Here is a 27,327-nt window from a genome sequence, read left to right on the forward strand (position 1 = left end):
CCGAACAAGTGTCTATGTATGCGTTTGTAGAGTTAACTTTTATCTGTTGTTGTTTTTGTTGGTTAGGTGCTATGCATGACTAAGCTGTGTTGGTATCAGTTAAAATTAACCATACACCCTTCCATTTGTCTTTGTCAATTCTGTAGTTTTGTGGTAAGACTAACTCTCTGAATATCTCTGTGTAATAAAAAGGATTAGACAATATTTAAAAAAGAAAAAAAAAACATTTTATTTACTACATTTTAACATCCAATTGACATGTTTAGAGAAAATGAAAACACACATGAGCATGAACAAGAAGTTGAAGCACATGTCTAGGTACATACAACATTGTTTTGCCCTAAGGACCTCCATGACAGACTTGCATTATTCAGGACTTATTAAATTGTAAGTATTGAACATTGATTTCTTGAAACTGGCTACCTAAAAAGAACAACTCTACTTCAAACCGCCTGAACAGTTGACTAAGTATTGGAAATGGCACTGTCTGTCATAATACCTAATATAATTGGGGTTGACCTCCAACTGGATGTTGATGGAGGAACTCAAGGTGGAGCTTCAGGGTAGGCAAGTGTAGTGCAGCATACTAGGGTTCCTAATCATACAAGGCTGAGTATTTTTCCTTAAAGAAATTAGATTGCACATGCACTGCATATATCTAACAAGACCTCAGTTATGATCAAATCTTGAGCAGTACTGATCGTCAAAGCTTCAGAACTTCCTGATCAGTGTTGAGGCTCCGGCAAATTCCTGTTGACCAGTGAGGTATCCCATCATAGTGATGAGCCAATAGAAAGGTGTGTGGGAGTTAGTGGAAATGTACAACACAATTTGTTCAATGTACAAGCACAATTTGGCCATAAAGATGTCTGTACTTTATACCTGCAGCACTATTTTGCATGGTCTCTTTAGGCATCCTTTCCAACTCCAACTTCCAACCTATCCTGGGTTGCTGACCAAAAACCAAGAGTAATACAAGAGAAGAATTAGATGGAAGTGACTTCACACACATTCAAATGTAAGGGAATCTCTTATCATTAGGAACTTTTTGCTGATGCACATAATGTTCAGTAATGGCTTTTATTTTGACAAACACAGAAAATTATTTTACTTTTCTTCTTTACTTGACTTCAAAACTGAACATTAAGCCACATGAGGTACCAAGGATCAATATACCTTGCTGCTGATTTCTTAAGGTCTATGTCAGCTTACATACATACTAAAGAATGGAATTCAATAAAAAAAGTGAAAGAATTGATTTTGCTATGGCTTAATTAAAATGAGAGTCTAGATGTAGATGTAAACAATTCTATAGTCTAAGGCCGATTTATAAAAATGAACAATGAAACCCACAAGATGGGTTAAGCAGTTGTTCATTGTGACAAATCAGTTTTCTTTAAACTTGTAGCTATGTGCAACATTTCTAATTCTGTTACAGTATTTCTAAGCCAGTGGAGTGTGCAGAACACAACTAAAAGAACAGATTGGCAGGAAAAATCTGCACAATAGATTTATAAGGGAGAATGCCAGCCAGTTACAACAATGCATTAAATGAATATTACAAATGACATCAGTTGAAAGTTACTTCTGCCAATCCAATGTAGTACATAGCATATAAATGCATTAACTGAATGGACGTTAGGTTGTCCAAAACAGGCTTTATTTCTGGCTACAGTAATAAAGCTTTATAGATTTTTTTTCTCCAAACCAGCCTATTTAGAAGCAAAAAGCAGAACATTTTTCACTTTACATATTATTAGATCATGTTTTACTTGGGGTTCTCCTTTAGGCTGGTCATACATCTGAAAATTAGGTTGTCAATCTTGAACTCAAACTCAGAATGTAAAACAAAAATTTGACTATAAGAACATGTAGTGACATTTCAATAATAGAGAATTTTGGTGCCCAAGCAGAATGTTTTGATTTTGAGAAAACCAATGGGAATGGTTGCACAATGGCTGAATGTACAATATAACAAGGCCACTATGCTACCATATAGTTTATCAAACCAGTCCAGTACCAGGGATGGTACAGAATAAGTGTGGACAGTCATCTGTGCTCTATACCCGGTTAAAGCTTGGCAGATTACATCTAAAACGACCTAACCTTCCTCCCTCAGTGTATAAGCAGTCATAATTCTAATGCAAATATTTAAAAATCAGGAACAAACACTTGGGAGAAGCACAGATTTTTTCTTAAATGATCATTTTACATTTAGATAATAAATTTTGGAATTTCATATTAAAAAAAAAAATGTTAAAACCAATTGAAGAATAAAAGTGAATCGCACTTATTTCAGGTGCAACTTTCCCAGAGAAACTAAACTTGGTGTTTGATACACAAATCTAGAGGAGACACAAGACATTCTGGTATAAAAAGTCAACAAACATTCTATACTGTGCTCATAACCATTTTCTGCAGAACTTTGGCGTATTCAATTCATTATTATCTAGTTGTGCACAAATGGCAAAACTTTCTTCTAGAATTCTTTTTCTCTGGGATGCGATGACCATCTTCAGTTCCAGCTTTTACTTTGAAAGTAGGTTAGTTTGAGCTGAAAGATAAAATGCATGGTTATAAATCACAAAGTCGTACATGATGCAATTCTAAGTTTTAGAGCAGTGATTCTCAACCTTGTGCCTCTCATGACCGTTTAGGTGACACTAATGATCTTTTTGGGTATCTGTAAGGGTGGAATTCTTCCCACTGACCACCATGTAATGTGAGCTATGGATATAGTAATTGTAGAATGGATTCCCTGAAGACCTGAATGCTTTTTTTTTTAGAGAATGAAAAAAGCCCCAATATTCCTATGAACTGCAATAAATGATAAAATCAGAGGGCTAGTAGCCTTTCAGTTAAGTATACCTATCTACTTTTATATTTCAAGTAACCACACATGTACAGGATAAATACCTCTCAGGGAAAAACACACAAAATGTTATCACCAATTCCTAATACAGACACTTTTCCTATCTCAAAACCTCTATAGTAATCAAGGCTTGGGACATATGTAGGAAATATCCGACAGTACCCCTTACTGCAGCAATACTTTAAAAACACTTCATAATGAACTCATGTGTAATAATATGGTATTTATTCTCCACCACTAGGAGACCTACTAAAGGCAAGCCGATTTTAGCAGCAGCTACTAATTATACAGTGAGGGAAAGAAGTATTTGATCCCCTGGCGATTTTGTACGTTTGGCCTCTGACAAAAAAATGACCTGTCTATAATTGTAATCGTAGGTGAGAGAGACAGAATAACAACAAAAGAACCCTCAAAACCACAGTGCTCATCAAATATCAGAGCTTGATGTGCACTGTAATGAGTGAAATAAGTATTTGATCCCCTATCAACCAGTCTGGAGACTGGCTAGGCCACTCCAGGACCTTCATGAGCTTCTTCTCGAGCCACTCCTTTGTTGCATTGGCCGTGTGTTTTGGGTCATTGTCATGCTGAAATACCCATCCACGACCCATTTTCAATGCCCTGGCTGAGGGAAGGAGATGGTCACCCAAGATTTGACGGTACATGGCCCAGTCCATTGTCCCTTCAATGCGGTGAAGGTGTCCTGTCCCCTTAGCAGAAACCCCCAAAGCATCCACCTCCATGTTTGACAGTGGGGATGGTGTTCCTGGGGTCATAGGCAGCATTCCTCCTCCTCCAAACAGGACGAGTTGAGTTGATGCCAAAGAGCTCAATTTTGGTCTCATCTGACCACAACACTTTCAGCCAGTTTTCCTATGGATCATTCAGGTGATCATTGGCAAAACGCCAGACGGGCCTGTACATGTGCAAGGGGAGCTTGCGGGCTCAGCAAGATTTCAGGCCTTCATGGCACAGTGTGTTACCAATTGTTTTCTTGGAGACTATGGTCCCAGCTGCCCTGAGATCATTGACAAGTTCCCCCTGTGTAGTTCTGGGCTGCTTCGTCACCGTTCTCATGATCATTGCAACTCCACGAGGGGAGATCTTGAATGGAGCCCCAGGCCAAGGGAGATTGACAGTTATTTTGTGTGTCATCCATTTGAGAATTATTGTGCCAAGCTGGTTGGCGATAGTCTTGTAGCCCAGTCCAGCCTTGTGTAGGTCTACAATCTTGTCTCTGACATCCTTAGATAGCTCTTGGTCTTGGCCATGGTGGCGAGTTTGGAATCTGATTGATTGATTGCTTCTGTGGACAGGTGTCTTTTATACGGGTACTGTAACAAGCTTGGATTAGGAGCACTCCCTTACAGAGTGATAGGAGATCAAATACTTATTTCACTCATTACAATGCATATCAAGCTCTGACTTTTGAGCACTGGGTTTTTGAGGGTTCTTTTGTTGTTATTCTGTCTCTGACAGCTACAATAAACCTACCACTACAATTATAGACTGGTCATTTCTTTGTCAGAGGACAAACGTACAAAATCAGCAGGGGATCAAATATTTTTTCTCTCACTATAGCTATCCTTGGAGCAGTTACAGAGTACCTTACTGTGCCAATATTCATTCAGCATGTACAAGGAGAAGGTAAAGCAGTGTCTTCTAGATATTTTAGTATTTTAATGTTATAAAAAATGTATTTAAAGCCAAACTTTAACAGTAAAATAGATATTCTGTCCACTACATTTCTTTTTTATAGGCTGTACGCATTTATTAAGGTATTTGCCATTCCAATTTTCAATTTTGGGGTTGTTTGGGCTTTAACAAACCACATGCAAATGCTTTAAATAATATACTAATATATTCAAATGTTACAAAACAGTTCCAGTTGAATACAACCAACTAATACTGGCTATTACTGGTACTAATAAGAACCTTCACAGACACATCTAAATAATGTTGTGAATTGTAAGCCAATTCATATATTCATATAATTGTGCCAATTCATATGTTAGCAAGGGCAGGCAGGAGGATCTTTGAAGATCTTATTTAGGCTCAAGTGGACCTTGCATCCTGGCTTGTGTGCACAATAAGGACACATGTTTGAACCTATTTTCCTTTTCTTTACAGGAGAGAAAAAGGATTACAGACACAGATTTTCCAATGAGCACAATATCAAATACCTCCAACTGCGTGTCACCACCCTAACACTCAACCTTCTTCTTTTTAATGGCATCTACATATACAAGTTCACTTTAAATAAGCTATTAGACTAACAAACTATATTTTTCTTTAAATGGAACTCTTCATCAAATGCCTGTTAGTGGTGGGTAAACAAAAGGATGTAATCCATTATTGGGTCAGGGAAGGATGTCAGCTGAATAAACATCCTAAGCTCACAGGTTATTATGCAAACAAGTAGAGGTTTGGTGCAACCAAATACATGTGTTAGAAACAAAACAAGACTAGGCTAGGCTTAGAGTGAACCTTTGGGGATAAAATTTGAAGGATGCTTAACTTTTCATACAAAAATGATAGTACTAAGGACATCAGGCTAATTTGGAGGCTTTTCCACTTTCTGTCCTGGAAGAACTGTGCAGATAAAACATCCTGGGGCTTATTTCTCAAAAGGGAAACCGGCTATTTCCCGATATATTGTGATATTTATACACAAATAATGTCATTGGTTTGCTTCATTTATAAAAGTGAGAGTTAAAAAGTTAGGTGAACAGAAAGGTTTCATAATTAAGCCAATAAATGAGATTGTTGATCAAATTAAAAATATTTTATGTGTGTTTTCTATACAAGTACCATGCACTGGTCTTGGCAGATACTGTAATTAAAAAGACTTTTTTATATAAATAATTTAACTATTTATGTATGGTAAGCATATAATAAAGAAGAACTTGTCAAAAAAACTATTTGGAACAACAAATACACATACAGTTGTGTAGCAAAAATGTTAAGTACACTTATCTGAAGAAAAAGCTCACCTTGTGGGTCATTTTGATCTCCTTTTTGATTATCCATGTTAACATTTTCTGGATCTGGTTCTACATTTAAATGTGATACAATTAGTAATATTTAATGACCACACTTTACATATAATATACACACACAGTATAAATATCCTGGAGTGAGTTGCGATAACAAAAATCTGTGTTTTTGTAGAATAGTACTGCATACTTTTATGCAATTCTCTATATAATGCATATGTAAAATAGAGGACCATTTGTGAAATATAGTAAGGGTAACGTACCTGCTTGGCCTTTAAAGCAAAGCTTTTTCTTCTGGTAGGCGATGAAACTTGATACTGCCCCAACAGCAGCAACACCCAAAGCACTTAAAATACCAGCTATGACACTCTGTTTTTCTGCACAAACAAAAGCATAGACACTTGTCAGTCAAAAGACATTTCTGATGGATTACAAAGAATACAGACCCTCCACATCCTGCTCATAAGTATCCCTATAACTCTTAGGCAAGTTTATCAGCTCACACATTCTGGAAAAATTACCCAATATTTTTTGCATTTATTAAAGCATTGCAATACTTTTAAAATTAAAAAAATTGGTAAGCAGACAAGTTGATTTTGGCAGAATGGTCAAAGACAATTATTAGACATATTTGGCAAATGTTTAAGACAATTATTAGAAAACATCTGATCTAAAAAACATTCTTTCAATTAAAGGTGGCTATATATATATATATATATATATATATATATATATATATATATATATATATATATATATATATATATATATGAAAAAAATATAATTTTATGAAATATAAGTCTGTCATCATCAAGCTGTTAAGCACCTTAAGTGACCATGCACGGGCATGGTTTTGATTTGAATACAGTTCTAATCAAACAACACAAAAACGACCCCCTGCGTGAGCCATTTTTTATTCATATTCTGCCAAAATACGGATTGAAAATGGAAATATTTTTGGTCAATTCATTATTTTAATCCAATCCAAAAATTTGAATAATGTTTATTTAGCATTACAAGAAAAAAATCAAGATCTAATTATTACCAAACCATTTGTCCTGAAGTAGGAGTAAATCAATATACTGAAAATACTATACCCTTTTCTGAAAAAAGTTTATGCCTAAAATAAACGGCACACAATCCAGTACTATAGATCTCTAGAGCTGTAAGCAACACTCCAATCTGTGCATCAGAAGTAAACATTTTTTATGACATTGGCTTATTGCTAACTTTTAGAGTGTGTATACTATTTCAGCACTTTGTTGTAGTTATTCTTTGGGGGTATATCCCAAGTTTCTGGGACACATTTCCTATATTCAGCTGTTCTCCCCATCAGAGCTCAATTGCTGTTACCCATTGTCAAAATAACAGCTGGGATTTTCAACATATTACATAGCAAGAGTGGCTGTCAATACAGTTGCTCCTTTAAATAAGAAAAAATGCAAACAGTGTATTGTTACAATGTATTTAACAATCATATTTTATTCATATATAGGGTCTGATTTAATAAAACTCTTCAAGACTGGTGAAGATAGACAAAGAAGAACCAGGAAATCTGGAATGAATTAAAAACATTTGTCAATAATTGCAAATTTTTCTTAAGAAATCAATTCAAGAGTTGCTGGATCACCCAGGTACCCCAATGGACCTTGAATGAATCTTCCACAGTCTTGGCAAGCATAATAAATCAGTGTACAGGTGTGACTCGTAAAATATTATCCAGTATGTATATAGCGCCAACATTTTACACAGCTCTTTACAAGAGGTATATGACACAAAGAAATCTTTAAGAAAACTGTATTCCTAATAAATAAATGTATGTAAAAAAATGTAGAATTGGGTGAATGGTAAAGAAATAATTGTTATGGTCTATAAAGGGTATAAAAGGTACAGGAGATTAGGGGATTATGGAAGTTTTTATTAGGCTGCCGTTTTCTTGATCACAAGGAAAATTAAACGTATTCTTTTTAAATATATATACATATGATACAAGCATAAAATTAATAAGCACCTTGTCCGTCACCCTGCTGTTCTTCACCTGCTAAATAAAAAAAAAAAAAAAAAATAGTTATTTGGATGTTGTTGATATTATGCACCATTACCAATCCTGAGGCATAAGGCAAAGCATACTGCAGACATGCAAAAAGGAAACATGCAGATTACGCAACAAAAGTCAATGTAATAAACTGGCCAACATGCAAAGAAGGAAACAAGACATCAAAAGATCCATCACCAAAAATAAACTGCATTCATGTGATCATTTTTTCAGTTAAATCTAATTTTTCTTTTATAAAAACAAAACGGAGACAAAATCTATCAGAACAAAGAGAATAACCTCTAAGTTAATGAGAAATTGACTAAAACATACCAGACGATGGCTGCATGGCACGGCCTAGCAAAATTTACAAGCAAGATATGTAGGATCAGTGGGATCCAATGACAACACCCCCTCCCCATCCAAAATTTACACTTTCATTAATAATTTACACAACTCCCACTGACACCTACTAAAAATAAATCCGTACCCTCGCCTTTCTAAAATATTACACTAAGCATTTAGATGGCCTTTTAAATGTTAGATCAATGCAAATTTTTAATGCACATTTATATTTTCCCAGGGACAAAAAAAAAAAAAAAAACTTTGCAACTTTTAGTTTCTTTTCTTTTAAAATCAAGTAAGCATTATACTGATAAAGAAGCGACAAGGTAAGAAGAGCAAGCACAGTTGTAACTGCAAGCATAGCTTTTTGATCTTTAATTTTGATGTAATTGTTTTTATTAAAAATGCTCAGGATAAGCTTGATGTGGGCAAGTGAAGCTGGTAATGCACAATACAAACAGATGCAGTAGCTTGTAAAGGGCCAGTACACTGAAAAGTGATGTTAGAGGTATTGGACATTGCTGGCCCTTATCATTGTGGAATATCCTATCCCATAATCAAGCCCCCCATTTCTGCTATAACATCCTTCACTATTCTTTCGGCAAGATTTTGTGTACTGTGCAACAAAAGTACACTTTACAGGGAACACCAAGAAGTCTCTTCACAGGAGGATCCCTCTGCTTTGGTTTGCCATTTTTCGCAATCTAATCACAACTCTATAATTATAAACAGGGCAATCAACTTTCATTGCTGCCAAAGATTGCCAACATGCAGCAGCCTCTAACTGATAGTTCTATTAAAGTTGGTGATCACTGCAAAAGTGGCAGGGAATTTAAAACAAACCCCAATGATCGCTTTGGCATTTGTAAAGTGATAAATGCTAACTGGGTAAGTGCAACTTTATAAAGCAATCTCCAATTTGTAATAGTGAAAGTGACAATTATGTTAAAAAGATGTGACAAATAAGTGATCTGTTTTCTGTATAAAATGAACATAAAAAAAAATCACCCCTAAACCTAATAATTTGGAGGGATGTCCACATACTTTTGACCATAGAGTGTCTAAAAATTCTCCAAAAGTGAGATCTGTCTTCCTTTCACAAATTCATGCCTGGGCGTTTTGTAATGTTGCCGGCCACATTCCAGTAACTGGCGAACACAGAAATACATCCCCATAATTGCTTGCCCTGGTATGTATACTCAGGAATTAAACCTCCCCAACTAAATATCTGATTCAGTCCATATTTCCATATCATTTTTGTGAGAATGGACCCTTTAACAATCATTTGCTTGTACAAATTATGAAATATCAGCGTTAGTTAAAGCTGAAACAGGCACCACACACAGCGTATGCATGTTTAGCAATAAAGCATCTTTAAAAAAGGTCAGTCCATAAAACAAGTACTTTTTAATTATAGATGTAGTCAAGTTACTGCCATCTCTGTTCTTGGTTCAGTCTACACCAACCTTTTTAGTTTCGTGGACTCATTTCTATATTGTGGTGCTTATCAGAACTTTATAACAAGGTGACAGACTGGTAGTTGGACATATCTAGGCATTTAAATAAAACCATTAACTAAAATCAAAGCTTATGGTGGCCTTATCCCTTCTACCAATCACCAACTATATGTATGTAAAAAGTAACCTTACAAGCCACTAGGTGTGATGTCACTATTATTTCAGCTTAGGTCCCATGGAACGTAGAGAAGACAAAATTTCACAAGAAAACACTTTATTGCAAGAGCATCTCCTCTAAGGATTTTGTTTTCCAAAAGATTCTACCTGGAAAATAGTGACATCATCCTTCCATAGGCACTACGGAAGGAAGATGGGTGCAAGACCAAATGTAAAAGTGTAAAGAGTCTTTTACGGGTACTTTTTCACATACACAGTGTTTGGGGTGGGTATATGTAAACCTGAAAAGTGAGATTTCACTGCAGGTAACTCACATTACAACAATTAGTCTTGGATCAAAACATTCATTTAGAATGGACTGACCCTTCAAATCATACCAAGAATTTAAAATTTACATGGAATGTAACATAAGAACAATAATGGAATTCTTTACGTACCACCTGGTTTTCCATCAGTTTCTAAAAGAATAAAAAAAAAAGTAATGTAACATTACTATTTAACCATTATACAGATAAGAACACAGAACAGATTTAATCTGAAATAAGAAACAATACAGAGCGGTGTTATTTTGATGTAAGCTCTACACAACAAAACATGATTGTTGGCTGTTCAGCCGGTCATCAGTCAACTTACTTAACAGCAGCAATATCAAAGATATCAATATTGCTGTATGTGCAACCTGAAAAGGCCGTATCTGCCACTCGAGGTGTCTTTGCTCTATGAAACGTGAAAGGATGATACATCATGCACGTGACATGAACATGGCAGCACTTGTTCTCACTGGGAGATCCTGCAGGTTGTTAGTATGCATGAGGAGTCACTGAATGAATCAGAGCAATACCAGGATCTATCATTATTTGTCATAGCAATATTCTTTACAAAGGAGTTTTAGAATTAATCACAGGACTGAAAATATTGACCATTAAAGCAAATAATGCTGTAAGGTATAAAATCATCTGATTTTCTTTAAAGTACTGGTCATTTTTTTTCCCAATTTCTCTTTCGACCATATTGCATCCATTGGGAATATATATTTTTATTTGTAATAAAATATATTTTAGTTTGAAACCCAACAGGGAATCTAGGCAGGAAAGCATTATTTATTTCTCCAATCTCAGCACAAGCCAAGCATTGTGTTCAGCTTAGTATTTGCCATAATAAAAAGCATATAAATGTGAGAAGAATACTAAAAAGTTTTCAAATGGTCAAATCTCTCCTTTACAAAATGTCAAAGTCCTGAACGGTCCACAGAACATGCCATATAATGCAGTAATTTCAGTGTACAAAGAAATATAGTATAATGCCTGGTCAATGTTTCATGATGATAATACACTATACAATCTGTCCACTCTCTCATTTATATTTATTAAAGCTTTGCTATGAGGACACACCTGAGGAATCCTTTCATTCAGTATGAATTCAGAGCAGCCCTTGAACTACATAGTTTATACTAGATCTGAATATTATGGTACAATCAGGATGCATACAGTATATTAAGCTTCATAAAGCAGTGGATGTTTTTTTTATAAAATTAAAGCTAAAGCTCTCAGCAGCTTCCTATTAGCAATTTGCAAATAATATTGTATGCCACCCCCCACACATAACATTCATTTCAGCTTTGAGTGTTTTTTTTATTCAATTTAGGAAACCCGAATTACTCAGGTTGTGGTTACTTAAACATTTTAGAGGGTATTGTTGCCAAGTGATATATTAAAACAGGAAGATAGCACTCAAAACATCTGGCTGATCCACAGTAAATAATACTGCAGAATTATGATTACAAAACCAAGCTGTGGGAAAGGAGTATGCATAAGAAAACATATTTAATGACATATTTTGTTGTCTAGGTACAAAATAAATTGACCATAACAGGACCATGCCTGGTGCATTTCTACAGGGCTGTCCAATGGCATGGCAAAAAAGGAGATTTATCAGTTCTATAACTTCCCCTCACCACTTCCCAATTGTTCATCTAAAAAAAACTTTTGCAGTTCTAGAATTTTAGACTGCTGACTGGTATCTGAACAGCATATCATAAGACTGCACAGTATATATTTTTCAATTTGAAAATGGCAATAATCCGTCTGACATTATTATGTATTTACTGCAGTATATACATTAAATCAGTAAAAACCTTAAAACCACCTGCCCAATATTATGTAGGTCACCCTTGTGCCACCAAAAAACAGCCCTGACCCTTTGAGAAATGCATTCCACAAGACCACTAAGGGTGTCCTGTGGTATCTTACAAAAAGATGTTAGCTGGGCGTCCTGGACGTCAGTTTGGCAGGAGCCGGTGACTTTTTCCCATAGTACATGCTGCTGCTAACTCTTCTCCAGGTAACCGATACTCACCCACCCCCAGTGATCTAAAACAAAAATTGATTCATCATACCAGCTCCATTACCCAGTAGTGACACTCGTGTGGCCTCCTGCTATGCAGCACCAAAGGTGATTTAGTGTGTTCTAATACCTTTGTCTAATTGGGCTGCTGTGGGATTAAACTAGATGGGCTAGCCCACCTCCACCATCATACAATATTGTACGTTGGCCATTAGGATCATGTTGCCAGTTTACCAATTGTTCTCCCTTGGATATTTCTGTTAAGGACTAACAACTGCGTATTGGAAACACACCAAAGACCTATCATTCTGGAGATCTCACCCAGCTATCCACCCACAACAATCTGGTCCTTGTCAAATGTTGTTAAGCTAGCTCAATACATCACGTTCAAAAATGGACTGTTCACTTGCTTCCTAATAGATCTCATCCCTTGCCTGGTGCCATTGTGATGAGATAATCAATGTTAAACTGTGTAATGCGTACATACTACCTTTAAAACAAAACACCAGGCAAGCAAATAGCTACACAAGCAAAACTTTTTATAGGTTTATGGTTTTACCAGCAACATGGTTTGATATTTTGTCAAAACCAAAATTGTGATTTAAACTCTCAACTAATACAATATTCTGATTTAGCAATTTAAGTTCCTATGTAACCTTTCTATGTGTTTCTCACTGGCCAGGGAATCAGGGTCATCCCTTCTATTTATGGATCCCGGGAAGCGGCAATGCTAAACCAAGACCCAGCAGAGCCATCTTACGGATTAGCAAGCTATATCACAAAAATGGCAGGCTGTTTGGCATGTAAAACTTTACAAATGGTGAAAAGAAAAGAAATATATGTATTTAGCTATTTGCCCAATTTACTATTTTATTAAAACTCACTAAAGTTATTCTAATTATAGGTGAGTTAGCCTTACTAATGGGAAGTTATTTTTTGACTTGAATAGATTACTACAGCGTAGATTATGCACTATTCGATCATCCATGCCAGTCATAACAATCCTGTTGGCAGCACATTCTTTAGATTTTTATATTTATAAATGGCTACTTTTATGATCACTATTATGAAGTTGTTTTGGCAACCATTATACTCTGTACTGTAATTACTGTGATAAATACAACTTTCTATTTCTATCAGCACTCTGAAGTAGGTGTTTTTTTCCTGCTTCATACAGAACATAAAAAGGACTGCACAAAGTGCTAATAAAGCTATATATTTTAATTCTCTATGTTTTACAAACTAAATAAATATAATCCATTCTGGTACAGATAACAGTTGTCAGCTGGCATAAATCCAGTAGAACTACCAAAAATTTGTATACAATTCTAAATCCACTAAAAACTTTTTTTGATCAAGAAACCTGCAACTGTTTTCTAACCAAGTTTTAGCAAAGGATCGCAGAAGCATAACTACCACCACCTATGGATCAACACAAGGTCAAGTGCAAAAGATTGTGGGGCATAAATTTTGTACCCCCACTGATTTACTGTCAGATCAATGTATTCTTACCTTTGGGATCATTAGGGTGCACACCTCCAGCAGCATCAAACAGATCATCATCACCGAAGGCTTAAAAGAAGGAAACCCTAATATTAGAGGAGTAAGTCTTATAATGCATACACGTAAAAAACATGACACATTTGTCATTTCACTAGAAAGTATACCAGTCAATGTTTTTGGACTTTGTACAATCCATGCCCAGTGTGTAAGAGGAAAATCCCTGTGCAGTTACAATTTTTGTAGAAAAGAAATTGGAACATAAAGAAATTGGGACAAAACTGCTAAAATTTAGTTGAAATACATATGGGTGAATTGCCTTCCAACTGCATTAACACTGAGGGGTATTCGAAAAGCATTCTCATAAAAGTAAATATATCAGTCTATGGAAAGTCATTTGACAAACTCACAGACCAGGAGATGCTACACACTGGAAAAAGAACAGTAAATGCAAAACTGCTTTGTGTTGAATGTTTATCTCAAAAGAACTTACTGCCGCCTCCTCCTCCACCACCTTGTCCTGGCTGAGCTGGCTGAGGTTTCTTAGTTGGTGGCTCTATATAAATAAATAAAAAAAAAATAAAAAAATAAAATACTCCAATCAATGATTTGAAACCCATTTTCCAGATATAAAGCACACCTGTGGAGAAAAAATATGAACGTGCTATTGTCTCTTCAAAGCAGGAATCTTAAAGGTACCTTCATGCTTTACCCATTCCATGTAGAAAACCTCTGTAGTTCGTGCAAATACAAATAGTGCAACGAACTTCCATAGTCGCTGACTTTGGGCTGCTTATTCCTTCTACTAGTTAGTAGAGTTGACTAATATAGTGGTAGGCCACCAAGAGGAGCTTAACATGAGAATAAGTGCCCCACTCATCAATACAAACACTGGTTGGTATTTACATTACAGATAAGACATTGGAAACAGACATAGGGAAGAAAGGCATTAGAAGTTGTAGGATTTGAGAACAAAAGTATATAAAGAAGATACTTGAAACAATCCTAAATGGTTTTACCATAAAGTGCACTTATCCTTGTTCCTGCACATTTCAACATAGTCCATCCACCTTTCTACCCCCAGATACATATTTTCCTTGCTTTACCAGCATCTGGTGTTTGTAGCTTTTATTCTGCAGACGCTTTAGCGTTCTGGTTGCATCTGCCTAGTAATGCGTCATGGCACAAGGTATCACAGAAGTCCAAGTGCTTACAGTCTTGAAAGACCACCCCATGAAAATCAAAGGAATGTGGTATAGACACTGAAGACATGTGGCACAGGATATAAAGGAACATCTAAGGCCATGGCTATTAGATTGAGACAGATATGCAGTTGGGGGAAAAAAAGAGGTGTCAGCATCTAGGTTAAAGAAGGACAAAGTGCACTTTATTTGATCCTTTAAGGAGAATTTGGACTGTAGTGAATTCTCTCCTATCTAGAGCTGAAATTAATTGCAGACATAATGCATAGTGGCAAGGATAGTGTTGGAAGATGGAACACAGGGTGGTAGTTAGGCAAGAGATTGAAGAGAAGCCAACATCACTATTTGGAAACAAAATAAATAGGCAGGTGGGTGTAGGAAAGGTAGAAAAATGTAACAGTCTTTTTAAATAGAAAACGAAGAGAGTCTTACAGAGTTAATAGCAGTACTGAAGCTGCCCACATTAACTGTGATATGAAAAAAAAGATAAAATTAAGGTACAGGTAGGCATTATCTAAGAAATAAAAGGCCCATCTAGAGGACACTCACATGCTTGTTTACAAGCCTAGGATTAGAAAAGACCATCAGAGTGTATCGTAGATTAGAAAGTAGGAGAAAGCCAGGTTATATGAAATACAGAATGGTGAACATTAGGACTGAAGAGATTTTGTATACCATCCATCTGTTGCAAAAAGTCATAGAACACAGGGAGTTCCCAGTAATTGAGTTGCAATCCTTACCATCTCCTCCAACGGCATCGTCCAAGTTAAAATCTTTGTTATCTAAAGAAATTACAAAAATTGAACAGACTCAACACATTCTGCTAGAACACACCACACCATACAGGCAACATAAGTGGGGGAATTTATGTAAAGAGAGCATCCATCCAAAAGATGTATCTTATATGCATTACCAGTTTGCAGTCTGACATTACTAGACACATAGTAGCAGTAAAATGTACACGTTTCATATAATATGTATAATAATAATAAATGTACATCTTGCATAAAAAGCAATAATTTGTCATTGCATTGTCATACCTAGTTCTGCATACACCTAATGAGTGTACATTGAACTATGTAACAAAGTAACACAGCAGAGGAGCTGGTATCTGCATACAGAGTGAGCCCAGGAGATACTGTATAAGCCCTATGGATCTAATATAGAGGCCACTATGTCACCTTTATTACTTAATCATCAAGACACATTTTCTTAAAGCAAAACATCCTTACCATCTGTCTTTGGATCTGATTTGGGTGCAGAGGTTGCTGGCTTGGGAGCTAAAAACAGAAGGATAAAAGTTAAATTACTCTGAAGCCTGCCACTTGATATGCATTTATGAATGTATATATGTAGATCCCAAGCAGGGAGAATAAATGTATACAGCTAGTGTCCATATTTTCACAATAACCAAGCAGTATTTAGGCTACCTAGATTTAAAATTGCTCTTTGAGAAACGTTATATTTAAACAATCAGATTTGTTCCACAAACAGAACAACCTGTCACCTCAATGGTATCATCATCACGTGGGGCCAACTGTGTCCACAATGAGCAAGGCTGGCATGTCAATATGTCAATGCCAGTCTGGCCCATAAGGTGCAGCAATGCCATTTACTTGGATATAAAGCCGATGTTTTTGTTTCAGTAGCGTCAGTCAAACCTCTGAAACAATCAATCATGCAGATAATTGTGTGACAAGTTGTGCTGCAATTGTGTAAATATCTGAGCTGCATACTTATGCTGGATCAGAGATTCAGAAGGTATTAAAGGCAGAGGATGAGAACACTAACTAGGCAAGCTGCATTTAATAAAACCAGGTTTAGGATTTGTTTTTAACATCCACTTCACATAGCAAGAAATAACTCCACTTTATTTCTTGCTATAGCTAGCTATTCACACACTGCCCTTAAAGTAGTAACTAAAAACTTGTAAACATAAAAAAATGGCAATGTCTTTTCAGTAAAACAAAACTTACCTGCTTGTTCACAATCTTTTTTTATGGTATGTACATTGATCTGCATATTGAATAATTATATTGCTCACAATCTGATCAAAAATTGGGGAATATGTTAAAAGCTAGCAAAACCTGAGCTTAAAGCTACATATACAGATTACTGATCCTTGATACTCTTGATTAAGAATATGATCATCGTACAGACAATAGAGGATGACACATAATCACCAACAAATCTGTCAGAATGGTTTGTTTGTTGCGCTCAAAATAAATATGGATTATCATAGTTACATTTAAAACTTTATTAAAGAGTCAATCTACTCAAAAATCTAATTTAGGTATTGGCAGACACTGTCCCTGGCTTCTTCTGTGCCATGGATATTAGGACAGCGAGGGCTTTTTTCTTTGTGGATGTTTCCACAAACTTCACTTGTTACATACCCGGTTTCATTATTCACACTAAAGAACACATTTAAAACCCAGCTGGAAGTATTGAAAGCTCTTCTTAATGGCTACAGCAGGTATTTAGATCCATGAACTCAAGTGCAGAGATCTCACTAAAATATTAGTGGGTGCATGGTCTCAACAATTTAAACAAATGTACAACTTCAATGCTAGTCGTACAGAAAGTTGCCGGGAGTTCAGTTTTAAACACAAAACAAAAACATCCACATCTGATGGGCAATCTACCAGGCAGCTGACATGCATTGCCAGATGTTTCTTACTGATAGTACAAATGCTAAAAGATGCAACATCATTTCCATGGCTCAGCAGATATTTTTTCCCAATTTAAATGTTTCCGATGCGAAATGTTTCTGATGTAAAATACAGATCTAAAATAATCACTGCTTGAGGTGTAAAAAAATTAAAAAAAAAGTACATTGTATAACTTTTACGAAGGTTTATAGTCTCATCTACAACTTTCTGTTCCACAGTAAATATCCACAATTCTAACACTTTGTGGCAATTAGGCTGACCTCATCCTCTGTTCTCTGTTCATCAGAACATTTATGTTCTACATCTGAAATAACTCACCATCAGCAGGTTTCTTTGTGGGTATTATTTCCTTTTTTGGGGTTGGTGCAACTAGAAGGGATATAGAAGTGGTTAAACTTAGAACAGCTACTAACTTCTAAAAACATTTTAAATTAAGCCACAATAAAGCAGACTAAAAGAAGGCTTTATGTGCCTTCTCTGAACCTCCCAGCATATAATGCCTCCCCAGTGTACCTACCAAACTACCCACATACAATGCAAATAATACATTTATAAAACGTACACACATTTACATTTCTAATATGATAGTGCTTAGGCATAATGATTGGCAACTAGGAGCAATACCTGGGTAAAGTTTGCTTTACTGACAAGTAAAGGGGGGGGGGGGGTGTTAAATGAACACAGAAATGAGTGCCTATTTGCTTATCAAAGCATTTTGTTGCTTGAGGATCCAGATTGTCTTTTATATTAGAGCAGACTAAAGGGTTGGTATGTATTTTTTACTTTGGAATCTTTTCTGATTCAATAAAAACAGTTGAATTTGAATTAAAATATACAGGTGCAGCATTTAAGAATATCCCTCATGTGTGTGCAGTGCTTTGGGACTTCCAATCAGATTAGTTAGTCAAGAGCAAAACTGGCAGCAGATGTCATGTGTACTAGCCCTATCATGTAGGTATCTGGAGATGTATACAATAGGGACATTACATGCATGGGAATTTCCCCACCCACAGGCACACTTTGTATAAAGGAATATAGAGATGCATTCATTTGTAACTTTTATATCTGCAGCACAATGCCATGTGCAGCTCCTGGACACGCAGCAGTTTGCTAAGCGCCTGGGAGCTACCAGCAATGCCGTTTCAAACCACGGGTCCGGAGTCACGAGCCCCGAAGGTATAAACCCCCCCCCCAAAAAAAGACACTTATTTCAAATAAATACATTTAACAATATACAACTTACCTGTGGGATCACCATCATCTATAAAAGGAGTGGAAGTCGAAAAAAATGCAAATTATTATATGGATTTGCACAAAAAAAACAGATAGTTAACATACACACTAATACAATTTTCATCTGGAATTTTACAGCTTTAATATATCAAACATCTAAAGCCTTGTTATCACAATGCATATGCCCCAGATATAGGGAAAAATGCCTGCCTACAGCTTATTGTGTCCCGAAGCAGGTTAGGGCAGTGGTCGCCAACCGGTGGTCCGCAAGAAAATTTTGATGGTCTGCGACTCTGGCCGGTGCGACCCCCATATCCCCCACACAGATCGCAGACTCAGGTAATTCCAGAGATACAACCTGCCCACTCTGCCACTGCAGAAAAGGCCATCTTTGCAAGTATTCTTTCATTAGAAAATTAAAAGTTTAAAGTTCATCGTTTTACCATCCTCTCTTTCCATACCCCCCAGGCTTGCACTCATTTTACCATAAATCTAAAATAATTAAGAAAAGTATTGCACTTACCTACAGCATCACCCAAATCAAAGTCTTCTTGACCTGTTAATAGAACAAATTAAAAAAAATGTTATAAATATTATCTGAAAATGTTTATAAGCATACAGTACATAGACCACGGGTGCCAAACTCTGGCTCGCGGGCCAAATCTGTCCCGCAAGGTCTTTTTTTTGGCCCCCCAGGGAATTCCGAAGGTGAATTGCATCTAGCCTGCCTGCTACTACCTAATGCAGCGAGTGATAATGCTACTATATATATATATATATATATATATATTTAGCATTTTTATTGTAAGTAGTTTTGTTGAGTTTAAAATGTAAAAAAAGTTCTTAGGCCTCTGTTGTGGGCTTGTTCCGGATTGAATGCTGAGCAGGACTTTTTTGTTACCGTAGGTTTTGTATCTGGTGAGGAGAAACTTCCAGTTTTTTTAGTGGATTTCCGGTTTGGCCTCTACTTGGCCTAAGTTTTTGATTTCGGCCCCGTGTGGCTTTCCAAAATATCCCTATCTGCCTTGTTTTCCTAAATCTAAAGCGTACAGAAAGAATGCATCCCCAGCAACATGTAGAATTGCTTGAAGGCAGCAAGCATGCAAGTCTAGAGGGATGCCTGGGATGCATTCTTTTATCAAATTGGCTATAAGAAAGAAAAGTCTCTGTTGATAATACCAAGTCAGTGCCCTTTCACCTCATCTTGGAAAATTCAGTTGAGAACAGGGTGTGAGAATTCTGAAGATTTTTTTTGCCATTGTACAGAACATTTAAAATAATACTACTGAGCAAATAAGTGTATTTTTGTTTGGATATTCACACTTGATGCACAGTTGTATATTTTGCTACATGTTTCAAAACATGCATGAACTAAAGAAAATACATTTTTAGTAATACTTGTTAAGACGTGTTACAATAAAGCCCTGCATGCTGCATTGGGGGTGTGTTGATCTAGAAAAGGCCATTCACAAAATAAGTAGTGCAATGCATCTAAAAACATTAACAGCTACTGAAAAGGAAAAACACAAAGCCCATGACACAGTACATGGAATAGAAAATTCCGTTGGTGTAAAAATGTTCTACTTTTGTTAAAATTAATTAGATAATTAAAGATAATCGCTTCCTTTTACAAGACTCAAAAATGTACCTGAACTCAAGAGGGACTTTTATTAAAAAGGTGCATGCTCTATTCTGAACCAGGATTATATACAGGGTTAGATTGGCTATCTGGGGCTCACCAGATGTAGTAAGCAGTGTAGCAGAGGGGATCAGAGGTTAGCACTAGGTCTTTGCAGTGCTAGGGCTCAGGACACTATATGCATGGAGCAGATAGCACAGAGACCCACCAAAGTTTTTTTTCCAGGTTCTTCTGTGCACCAATCTGATCCTGATGATTATACAAATAACTAGAATATGTTTCTTGTTGGTTGGTCTAAATTGACAAGCTAGAAAGTGACTTTCTGCACCTGTCTATGTCAACCACTCCCCATGAATGAAAGCTGTAAGAAGGGATTACCATGCATGTGCAGTAGGAGTGGGGGTGGAGTATGGATGGGCTTAATGCCATTATCGACATATTAATATCTTTCCCTGGCCATGAAATAACAGGTGTTGCCTGTTTTTTGGGTCCCATACTTTTTAAGGGGGTCAGCGCATAAAAAAAGTTGAAAGGAACAGGTGGGTTTGTGATTTTTCACCCATTCACGGAGTTTCCTTTTTTGACAGTTTTTTGTTTTTGTTGCTATGGTACAGCAGAAAAAAAGGCAGAGGGCTGCAATAATTTCTCCGTGAACAGATACCATATGTAGGAATGTTTCTCTGACTCATGTTGGGTGGGGGATTACAGAAGAGTTACTCATCTGCTGACTTATTTTAGGGAGGAGGAGAACATCTTCAGCGTTCGTAAAATCACATGACAGTCAAACAGTGACTGGACTTGCACACAAACTTCTATTCTGATAGAGCAAACATTCTGACATCAAATCCAAGTTTTTTTTTTTTTTGGTAGTCACGAGTTTACTTCTTTTTAGACAGTCAGTATGTAACCAATTGTGGAAAAACATTAAATTAAAAACAGCTTCTACTCACTATTTTGTTAGCTGCTCATTTCTTAGAATAGCTTTAGTTTTCAAAGCATAGAGATGCACAGCAAAGTTCATAATTTCTGCATTTTAGATCCGGATTTTCCTACTGAATACTTTAATATGAAAACCACTGTTTAACCCCCCTAGCAGTCTGAATAGTTAATAATGTAATATATTTGTACAGCGGTATATATACATATATATTTAAAATATGAATATTTCTTTGTATTGGACTCAATACAGCTATTTTGTATTGAATCCAATACAAAATTATTTAAATTTCTCGCCGCTAAGTCCCGGCCGCACGGACATCACCGGGAAAGCTGGAGATCGGTGCAGCAGGATGTGTCCCCAGGACCTGCGGGGACCAGCAGGGCAACGGGGGACACCGACGGAGTAAGGTAAATGGGCTTTTTTTTTTTTTAGCTTAAAGCTTAATACCGCTCAGGAGGTTAAAATGCACAGCAGAGCAAAGATCTGTGAGTTTTAGAGTCAGACACTGGTTGATACTGTGGGGTTAAACTATCAGAAGTGATGTCCTTAGGGCAGCGAACTCTGGCTCTGGACGGTGCACCCCCAGAAGGGTCAGGAGAAGGCCAGAAGTGCGGACCATGACTGCTGTATGCATCGCAGGCTCAGGGCGGTGCCCCCCCCCCCCGTGCATGTGCGGTCCAGGTTCTGTAAGTTTAGAGGTCTGTGACATCCAAAAGGTTGGGGACCTTCTAGGGTACTCGGTTAATGACAGTGACAGATGAGCTCACCACTGTGCTCTGTGTCTTTTCCCTGTCCACTCAGGCTGGGGTGGGTCTAAGATGACCCATGATGGTCTTAGAGAAGTGTGTTAACTAATGCGGAATTCCTCTGATGCCCAAGAAAACCAAACAAAGCTAATTCTTAAAACAAATATGTTGATTAGTGTAAATTATAGGTATTGCCTTTGGAACCAAACTTTTTGAATATTTAAACATTTTGTGTAGCTGTTCATCTATCCACAGTCCTAACCATTCACGTCTTTTAGTTTCCCGTTAGCAGATGGAGGTCAAACAATTGCTCACCACCTACTTCCTGTGACTACCACTGCCACTCCTCATGAACCCATGTTTTCCATTGTAATGGGAAATGTAGTCTGGCATCCATTGTTCTGAATACTTTGGGTTCCGCCTAGTCACATTTGATTAATCCTTCCACTGGTTGAATTCAGAGATGAGAGGAAATGCAGAGTATAGTCAGATATGAGCCATAAAATAATTATCACTGCCAAGAAAAAAAAAAATCTGAACAAAAGGTTGCCTTTGAATGCATTTTGCATCACGGACATTTCCCATGTATGCTAGACCACATTGCTTTGTAAATGTGTCTAGTTCAGGGGTCTTCGTACTTCCTGATAGAAAAGAGAATATATTGGACTGTAGTTATCTGAGGCAGGTTATCTGCATATAGACCCATCTAATCCTACTTTATGATTATCCTTATTGATTAATAAATCTGCCCACTACATATATAGAGAACCACTGGATATTCAGGAGGAAGCCTATACTAATTTGTTACAAGAAAAGCTGCATACAACGTCAGCCATATACATCTCATGATTGTATTTATTATTTTGGCAGTTGTACTGAAGGTACCGGTGTATAGTTTTTCATTATTCAATCAGATTAAATGATCAAGGAGTGTGACATAATTTAATGCATTAATATCACTTATCTGTTCAAATGCTCAAAGCCATGTTGGCATAATGATGTGCCTACACACTCAGCTATGTCATAAAATGCATTGTAGTAAGGTATTTTTGCCAGGTCATTCATGAGTAAATAAATTATGTATCTAAACTTTTTTTTAGTTTGAATTATATAACAAATGTTTAGGTTTTTGGCATTCTTACTATTTCTTTCAGAATTTTCATAATGTAAATTGGATTTTCACTCGCCAACAAATGATTTGCATGTTTATAACAGTTTGGAAAATCAGTCAAGTAAACATATAGCATTATACGAATATAGAGACAAAGAATTGTTTATTCTAATAATACAGTCCCTTATGATCAGTCTTAGAGAGGTTCTACAGAAATCTCATGGGTACTCAGAAGAGATGACAGCAGTGCCAGACAGCCATGAGACAACCCCTAAGGAGTGAATGCAACAAGTACATCTTATTCTATGTAAACAATAGCAAGAATGCTCCCAGCTTTTACTTTTTTTTTTTTTTTTTGTATTGGTCTTGAGTAGTAACATTTTCTTGATAAATCCACAATTAGAAGCCAAAACTATTGTGGTACATTTAATGGATACCAATAGTGATCAACATTTAAACCAACAGCTAAACCCTTGTGCCCACTTACCAGCACAGTTTTACAGATAGAAATCACAAGTATAGCTTTCCCTATCTGTCCAGTGTTTACTGTATAAAGGTTCTGTGCACCATAAGTTCCTTTTTTGCCTCTTTTTATAGTTTATAAATGGTTCTAGTTTTTTAAATTTGGTTCTAAATATTAAACATAAATGCTCATTACCCAAAAAACCACCACTGATTAGAATCTTATTCTTATATGGGGGGATAGCCATGACCCTTTTTCTGTCAACTATCTACTCTCTTATTTTTAGATGTATCTTATGTGTATCTACATAGTTTACATGCTTGTGTTACAAGAGATAACGGTTAAGGTGGTTTGGCCTTCCCATGACTCTGTACCAGGTACATCCAACATGGGGGAGGAACCAAAGACAAAATATGTAAATGGATGTACATCTCCCAGAAAACTTTAGAATCCTATAAAAATATGAATAAGTACATTTCTGTTTGCCTCTCTGCAATATCCAGGAGCCCATCTCCTCAGTTGTATTTGACTCCAGTTTGCATGTTGAACCACTGAAAATGATTCAGTTAAAAGCTCCATACTGCGTTTTGCTAAACCACAACCCACCCGGAACAGAAGAAATTGGGCATAAACAACATAAAAGGAATACTGTATATGAAAGAATAGTTAAATAAGAAATTACCAAAAAATTGTATTACTTCTTCATGGAAAATAGACAACATAAATACATAAAAGTGAATGGTTTTAGCAGCCTTAAATTAAAATAATGTGCAGGTGATGTTTTGGTACAAACTGTACTGTCAGAAAACAAAGAAAGGTGACCTCACTCTTCACCACAGTGAGTAAAGATATACAGGCTAGGTGCAAGCTGGTGACCAAAATGTAACCAGGCAAAAAAAAAAAGCACACTGAAGTAATTACATTTCAATAACAACCCTGTGCAAAGCAATGGATCAGCGATTGGGGAGTGATGTCCCTTCTGTCCAAGCATAAATGTTGCTATAGAGTTAATTGAATTACCTTGAAATCAGGAGAGATTTGGGCATTCATTTTTTTTGCAATTCACAGCTGGAGTAAATTATTTTAGCTTTAATTAAAGTAGAACGTAATCCCAGGAACATTCAAGTTAATACCACTTTGATTTTTTAGTTTAGTTGGAAACGTTTTCATATAGAGATATCTGGAGTATTGTAGCCAAGACGGTAGCAAATTTACCGTCAAGCCCAAATTTCACAGGCATGTTTATCTCATACTACACTGCCCCCAGTAATGCCCCTCTTCAAGTCATAGGGTCTTAAGGTCTTGTGCATAAAGCTACTTGATTAATCCCCATAAAACATCCATCACATAGCACATGGAAAGTGTTAATCCTGGCAAACAGTATGGAACTAGTTTCACTAAACTGTGACAAGCAACACATACATGTCTAATTAATTTCATTCTGTTAATGTACATAGTAGTGATAATCTTGTATGCATGCAACCCTTTATGTTTAAAAATATGCAGGCAAAGTGTTGGATTTGTATCTTTCCTCAGATGTCTATAAACTGGAAAGCAAAGCCATTTCACTAATGTGAGAGCAGAGGCATCTTAACTCTAGCAATGTATTCTGAGATATCAAGTGTAGGTTTGTTTTCCTGTATATCCCTTATGAGCAGTTACAAATTGCTGGACTTACAAGATACCCATCCACCATTTATAACTCTTCTCTACTATATACTGTGACCCACTGGCATTAACATGGCTGTACAAGACCCCTGGCTAGCCTGTGTATCGGTAGCTGGATACCAGATTACGTACATTCCTACCACAGAAGGCTTTTAGAGTTTATACTGCAGGACATTAGAAGATTAACTTTCAGAAGTATGCAAACAGAAAACATTTGAACATTCTTTTTAGACAGGAATGAGTCTCATATTTGTATGTCTTGTAGCAGCAGAACTTACGCATTAAAAAAAAAAAAATTAACAGGGAGGATAAGAGTTACCAGTAAAATATCTACTAAAACATTTTCACCAATTGAGTTCACAAAGAAACAACTTTCATCATATACATTAAAATGTACAGGAAACCTACGAGGGACATAGGGCGATAGTAAAACTACTGACATATGTATTAGGGTGTGGTAAGGGATCTGGTACAGGATGAAATAGAGCGGCACACATGACAAAGGGCCCCATTGTTTTTCTCTAATGCGATTTAGTCTAAAGGATTCATTCACCCAGACACATGCAAAACATTAGACACGCATTTGTTTGCCTACACTAAAGGTGCAGCAGTAAATTGCTCAAAAGGTCACATCAAACAAATTAGCATAGGAATAGAGAGATTATATTATGTAAATAACCACCAAACATGGGTGTGCATGAGCCTAAAGCTATCATCTACTTGTGTATTATTCCATCATGTGGCTAGGCTGGATATGCTCAGGTTTGATACAAACTTAAAAACAATTTCTACTTTGCCAGGTGACTTAAGCTACGTACACACTTCCAATTATTATCGTTGGTAAACGAACGACGAACGATCCTGCACGATATCCGCGAACGATCGTATAGCATCGATCCTGTACATACAGATAACGACACGATCGTTCGCAAATATTGTACACACGATAGATGCGATCGTTTGAACGATACAGGAAGTGACGTGCACCACAGGAAGTGAGCGAACGTTCGTTCATTGCGCATGCTCAGACCATGGACGATCAATGAACCACCGTACACACGATAGATGGTCAACGATCGTCGTCCAATCCAATCCACCGGTCCGGTCGTTCATTTCCAACGACTATCCTCGTTCGTCGGCGACGTTGGTTACTTTTTTTACGAACGATTTTTGCCCAATCGATCGTTCGTCGTTCATTTCCAACGATAAAAATTGGAAGTGTGTACGCAGCTTTACACAAACTTGCCCTGATTGATACAAAAAAAGTTAAATATCTCCAGTAGCAAAAACATTTTAGTTGCCAGTGTAGCCAGTGCCACTTATGTTGGTGATGTGTAATTTGTTTGAACCAGACCAGCACAGTTAAGATATCTCTTTCACCACTTTCAAGCCTGTAGCCAAAACAGAACAGCTGCCAGATATCAAAAAGCACAGCATTTGTCATTCAGCTTTGATCAGCAAGCAGTAATCAATTATAAGCTGTCCAAGGGTTACATTCCCATTACAACACAACATGCTGCATGAGCATACATGGGCCAAAGTGAACCAAACTTAGTTCTAAAACTACAGTTAACAACACATTTATTTTTAAATTCTTTTACCTATCCATGGCTTGTTTTACCGAACATTTATATGAAGGTTAGGTAGTTTAGTATCATTTGAACATCACACAATGTAATCTTGTTTAACGAGTCACATACATTTGTATCACAGGCTAAAACTTAATAATTGTTCAGGAGTTCAGGATATCCTGTTGTAAGGAACCATTTATGGGCTGGCTGTGAAAGTTCTCATTCATTCAGTTTGTGGTAAATCTCGTAGGAGTTTCTCATATTTAACTGGGCTTGTTCTTGAAATGTTGCAAACATTCTGTAGCTTCATAGTTGAAGAAGTGGCTTGGAAGGTATGCGAAACATCTTCAGCATTCC

General features: G+C 36.7%; 1 protein-coding gene across 2 annotated transcripts in view; it reads right to left on the minus strand.

Annotated features, from left to right (window-relative positions):
• Positions 1–204: 204 nt before the first annotated feature.
• The window catches only part of LOC140341681 (CD99 antigen-like), a 38,083-nt gene continuing 10,960 nt past the window's right edge, over positions 205–27,327 (minus strand). Inside the window, exons 3-14 of one of the 2 annotated variants that reach the window (XM_072427546.1) lie at positions 19,356–19,388; positions 18,843–18,860; positions 17,918–17,968; positions 16,160–16,207; positions 15,668–15,709; positions 14,219–14,281; positions 13,738–13,797; positions 10,320–10,340; positions 7,880–7,906; positions 6,132–6,245; positions 5,866–5,925; positions 205–2,554 (exon numbers count right to left, since the gene is read on the minus strand). In XM_072427546.1, coding sequence (XP_072283647.1) covers positions 2,529–2,554; positions 5,866–5,925; positions 6,132–6,245; positions 7,880–7,906; positions 10,320–10,340; positions 13,738–13,797; positions 14,219–14,281; positions 15,668–15,709; positions 16,160–16,207; positions 17,918–17,968; positions 18,843–18,860; positions 19,356–19,388 — 563 coding nt within the window. In that variant the 3' untranslated portion in view covers positions 205–2,528. Of the gene's footprint in view, positions 2,555–5,865; positions 5,926–6,131; positions 6,246–7,879; positions 7,910–10,319; positions 10,341–13,737; positions 13,798–14,218; positions 14,282–15,667; positions 15,710–16,159; positions 16,208–17,917; positions 17,969–18,842; positions 18,861–19,355; positions 19,389–27,327 lie in introns of both variants that reach the window. The other variant, XM_072427538.1, reaches the window with a different exon arrangement.

This window comes from Pyxicephalus adspersus, chromosome 1 (assembly GCF_032062135.1).
Source record: "Pyxicephalus adspersus chromosome 1, UCB_Pads_2.0, whole genome shotgun sequence".
Classification (NCBI taxonomy): domain Eukaryota; kingdom Metazoa; phylum Chordata; class Amphibia; order Anura; family Pyxicephalidae; genus Pyxicephalus; species Pyxicephalus adspersus.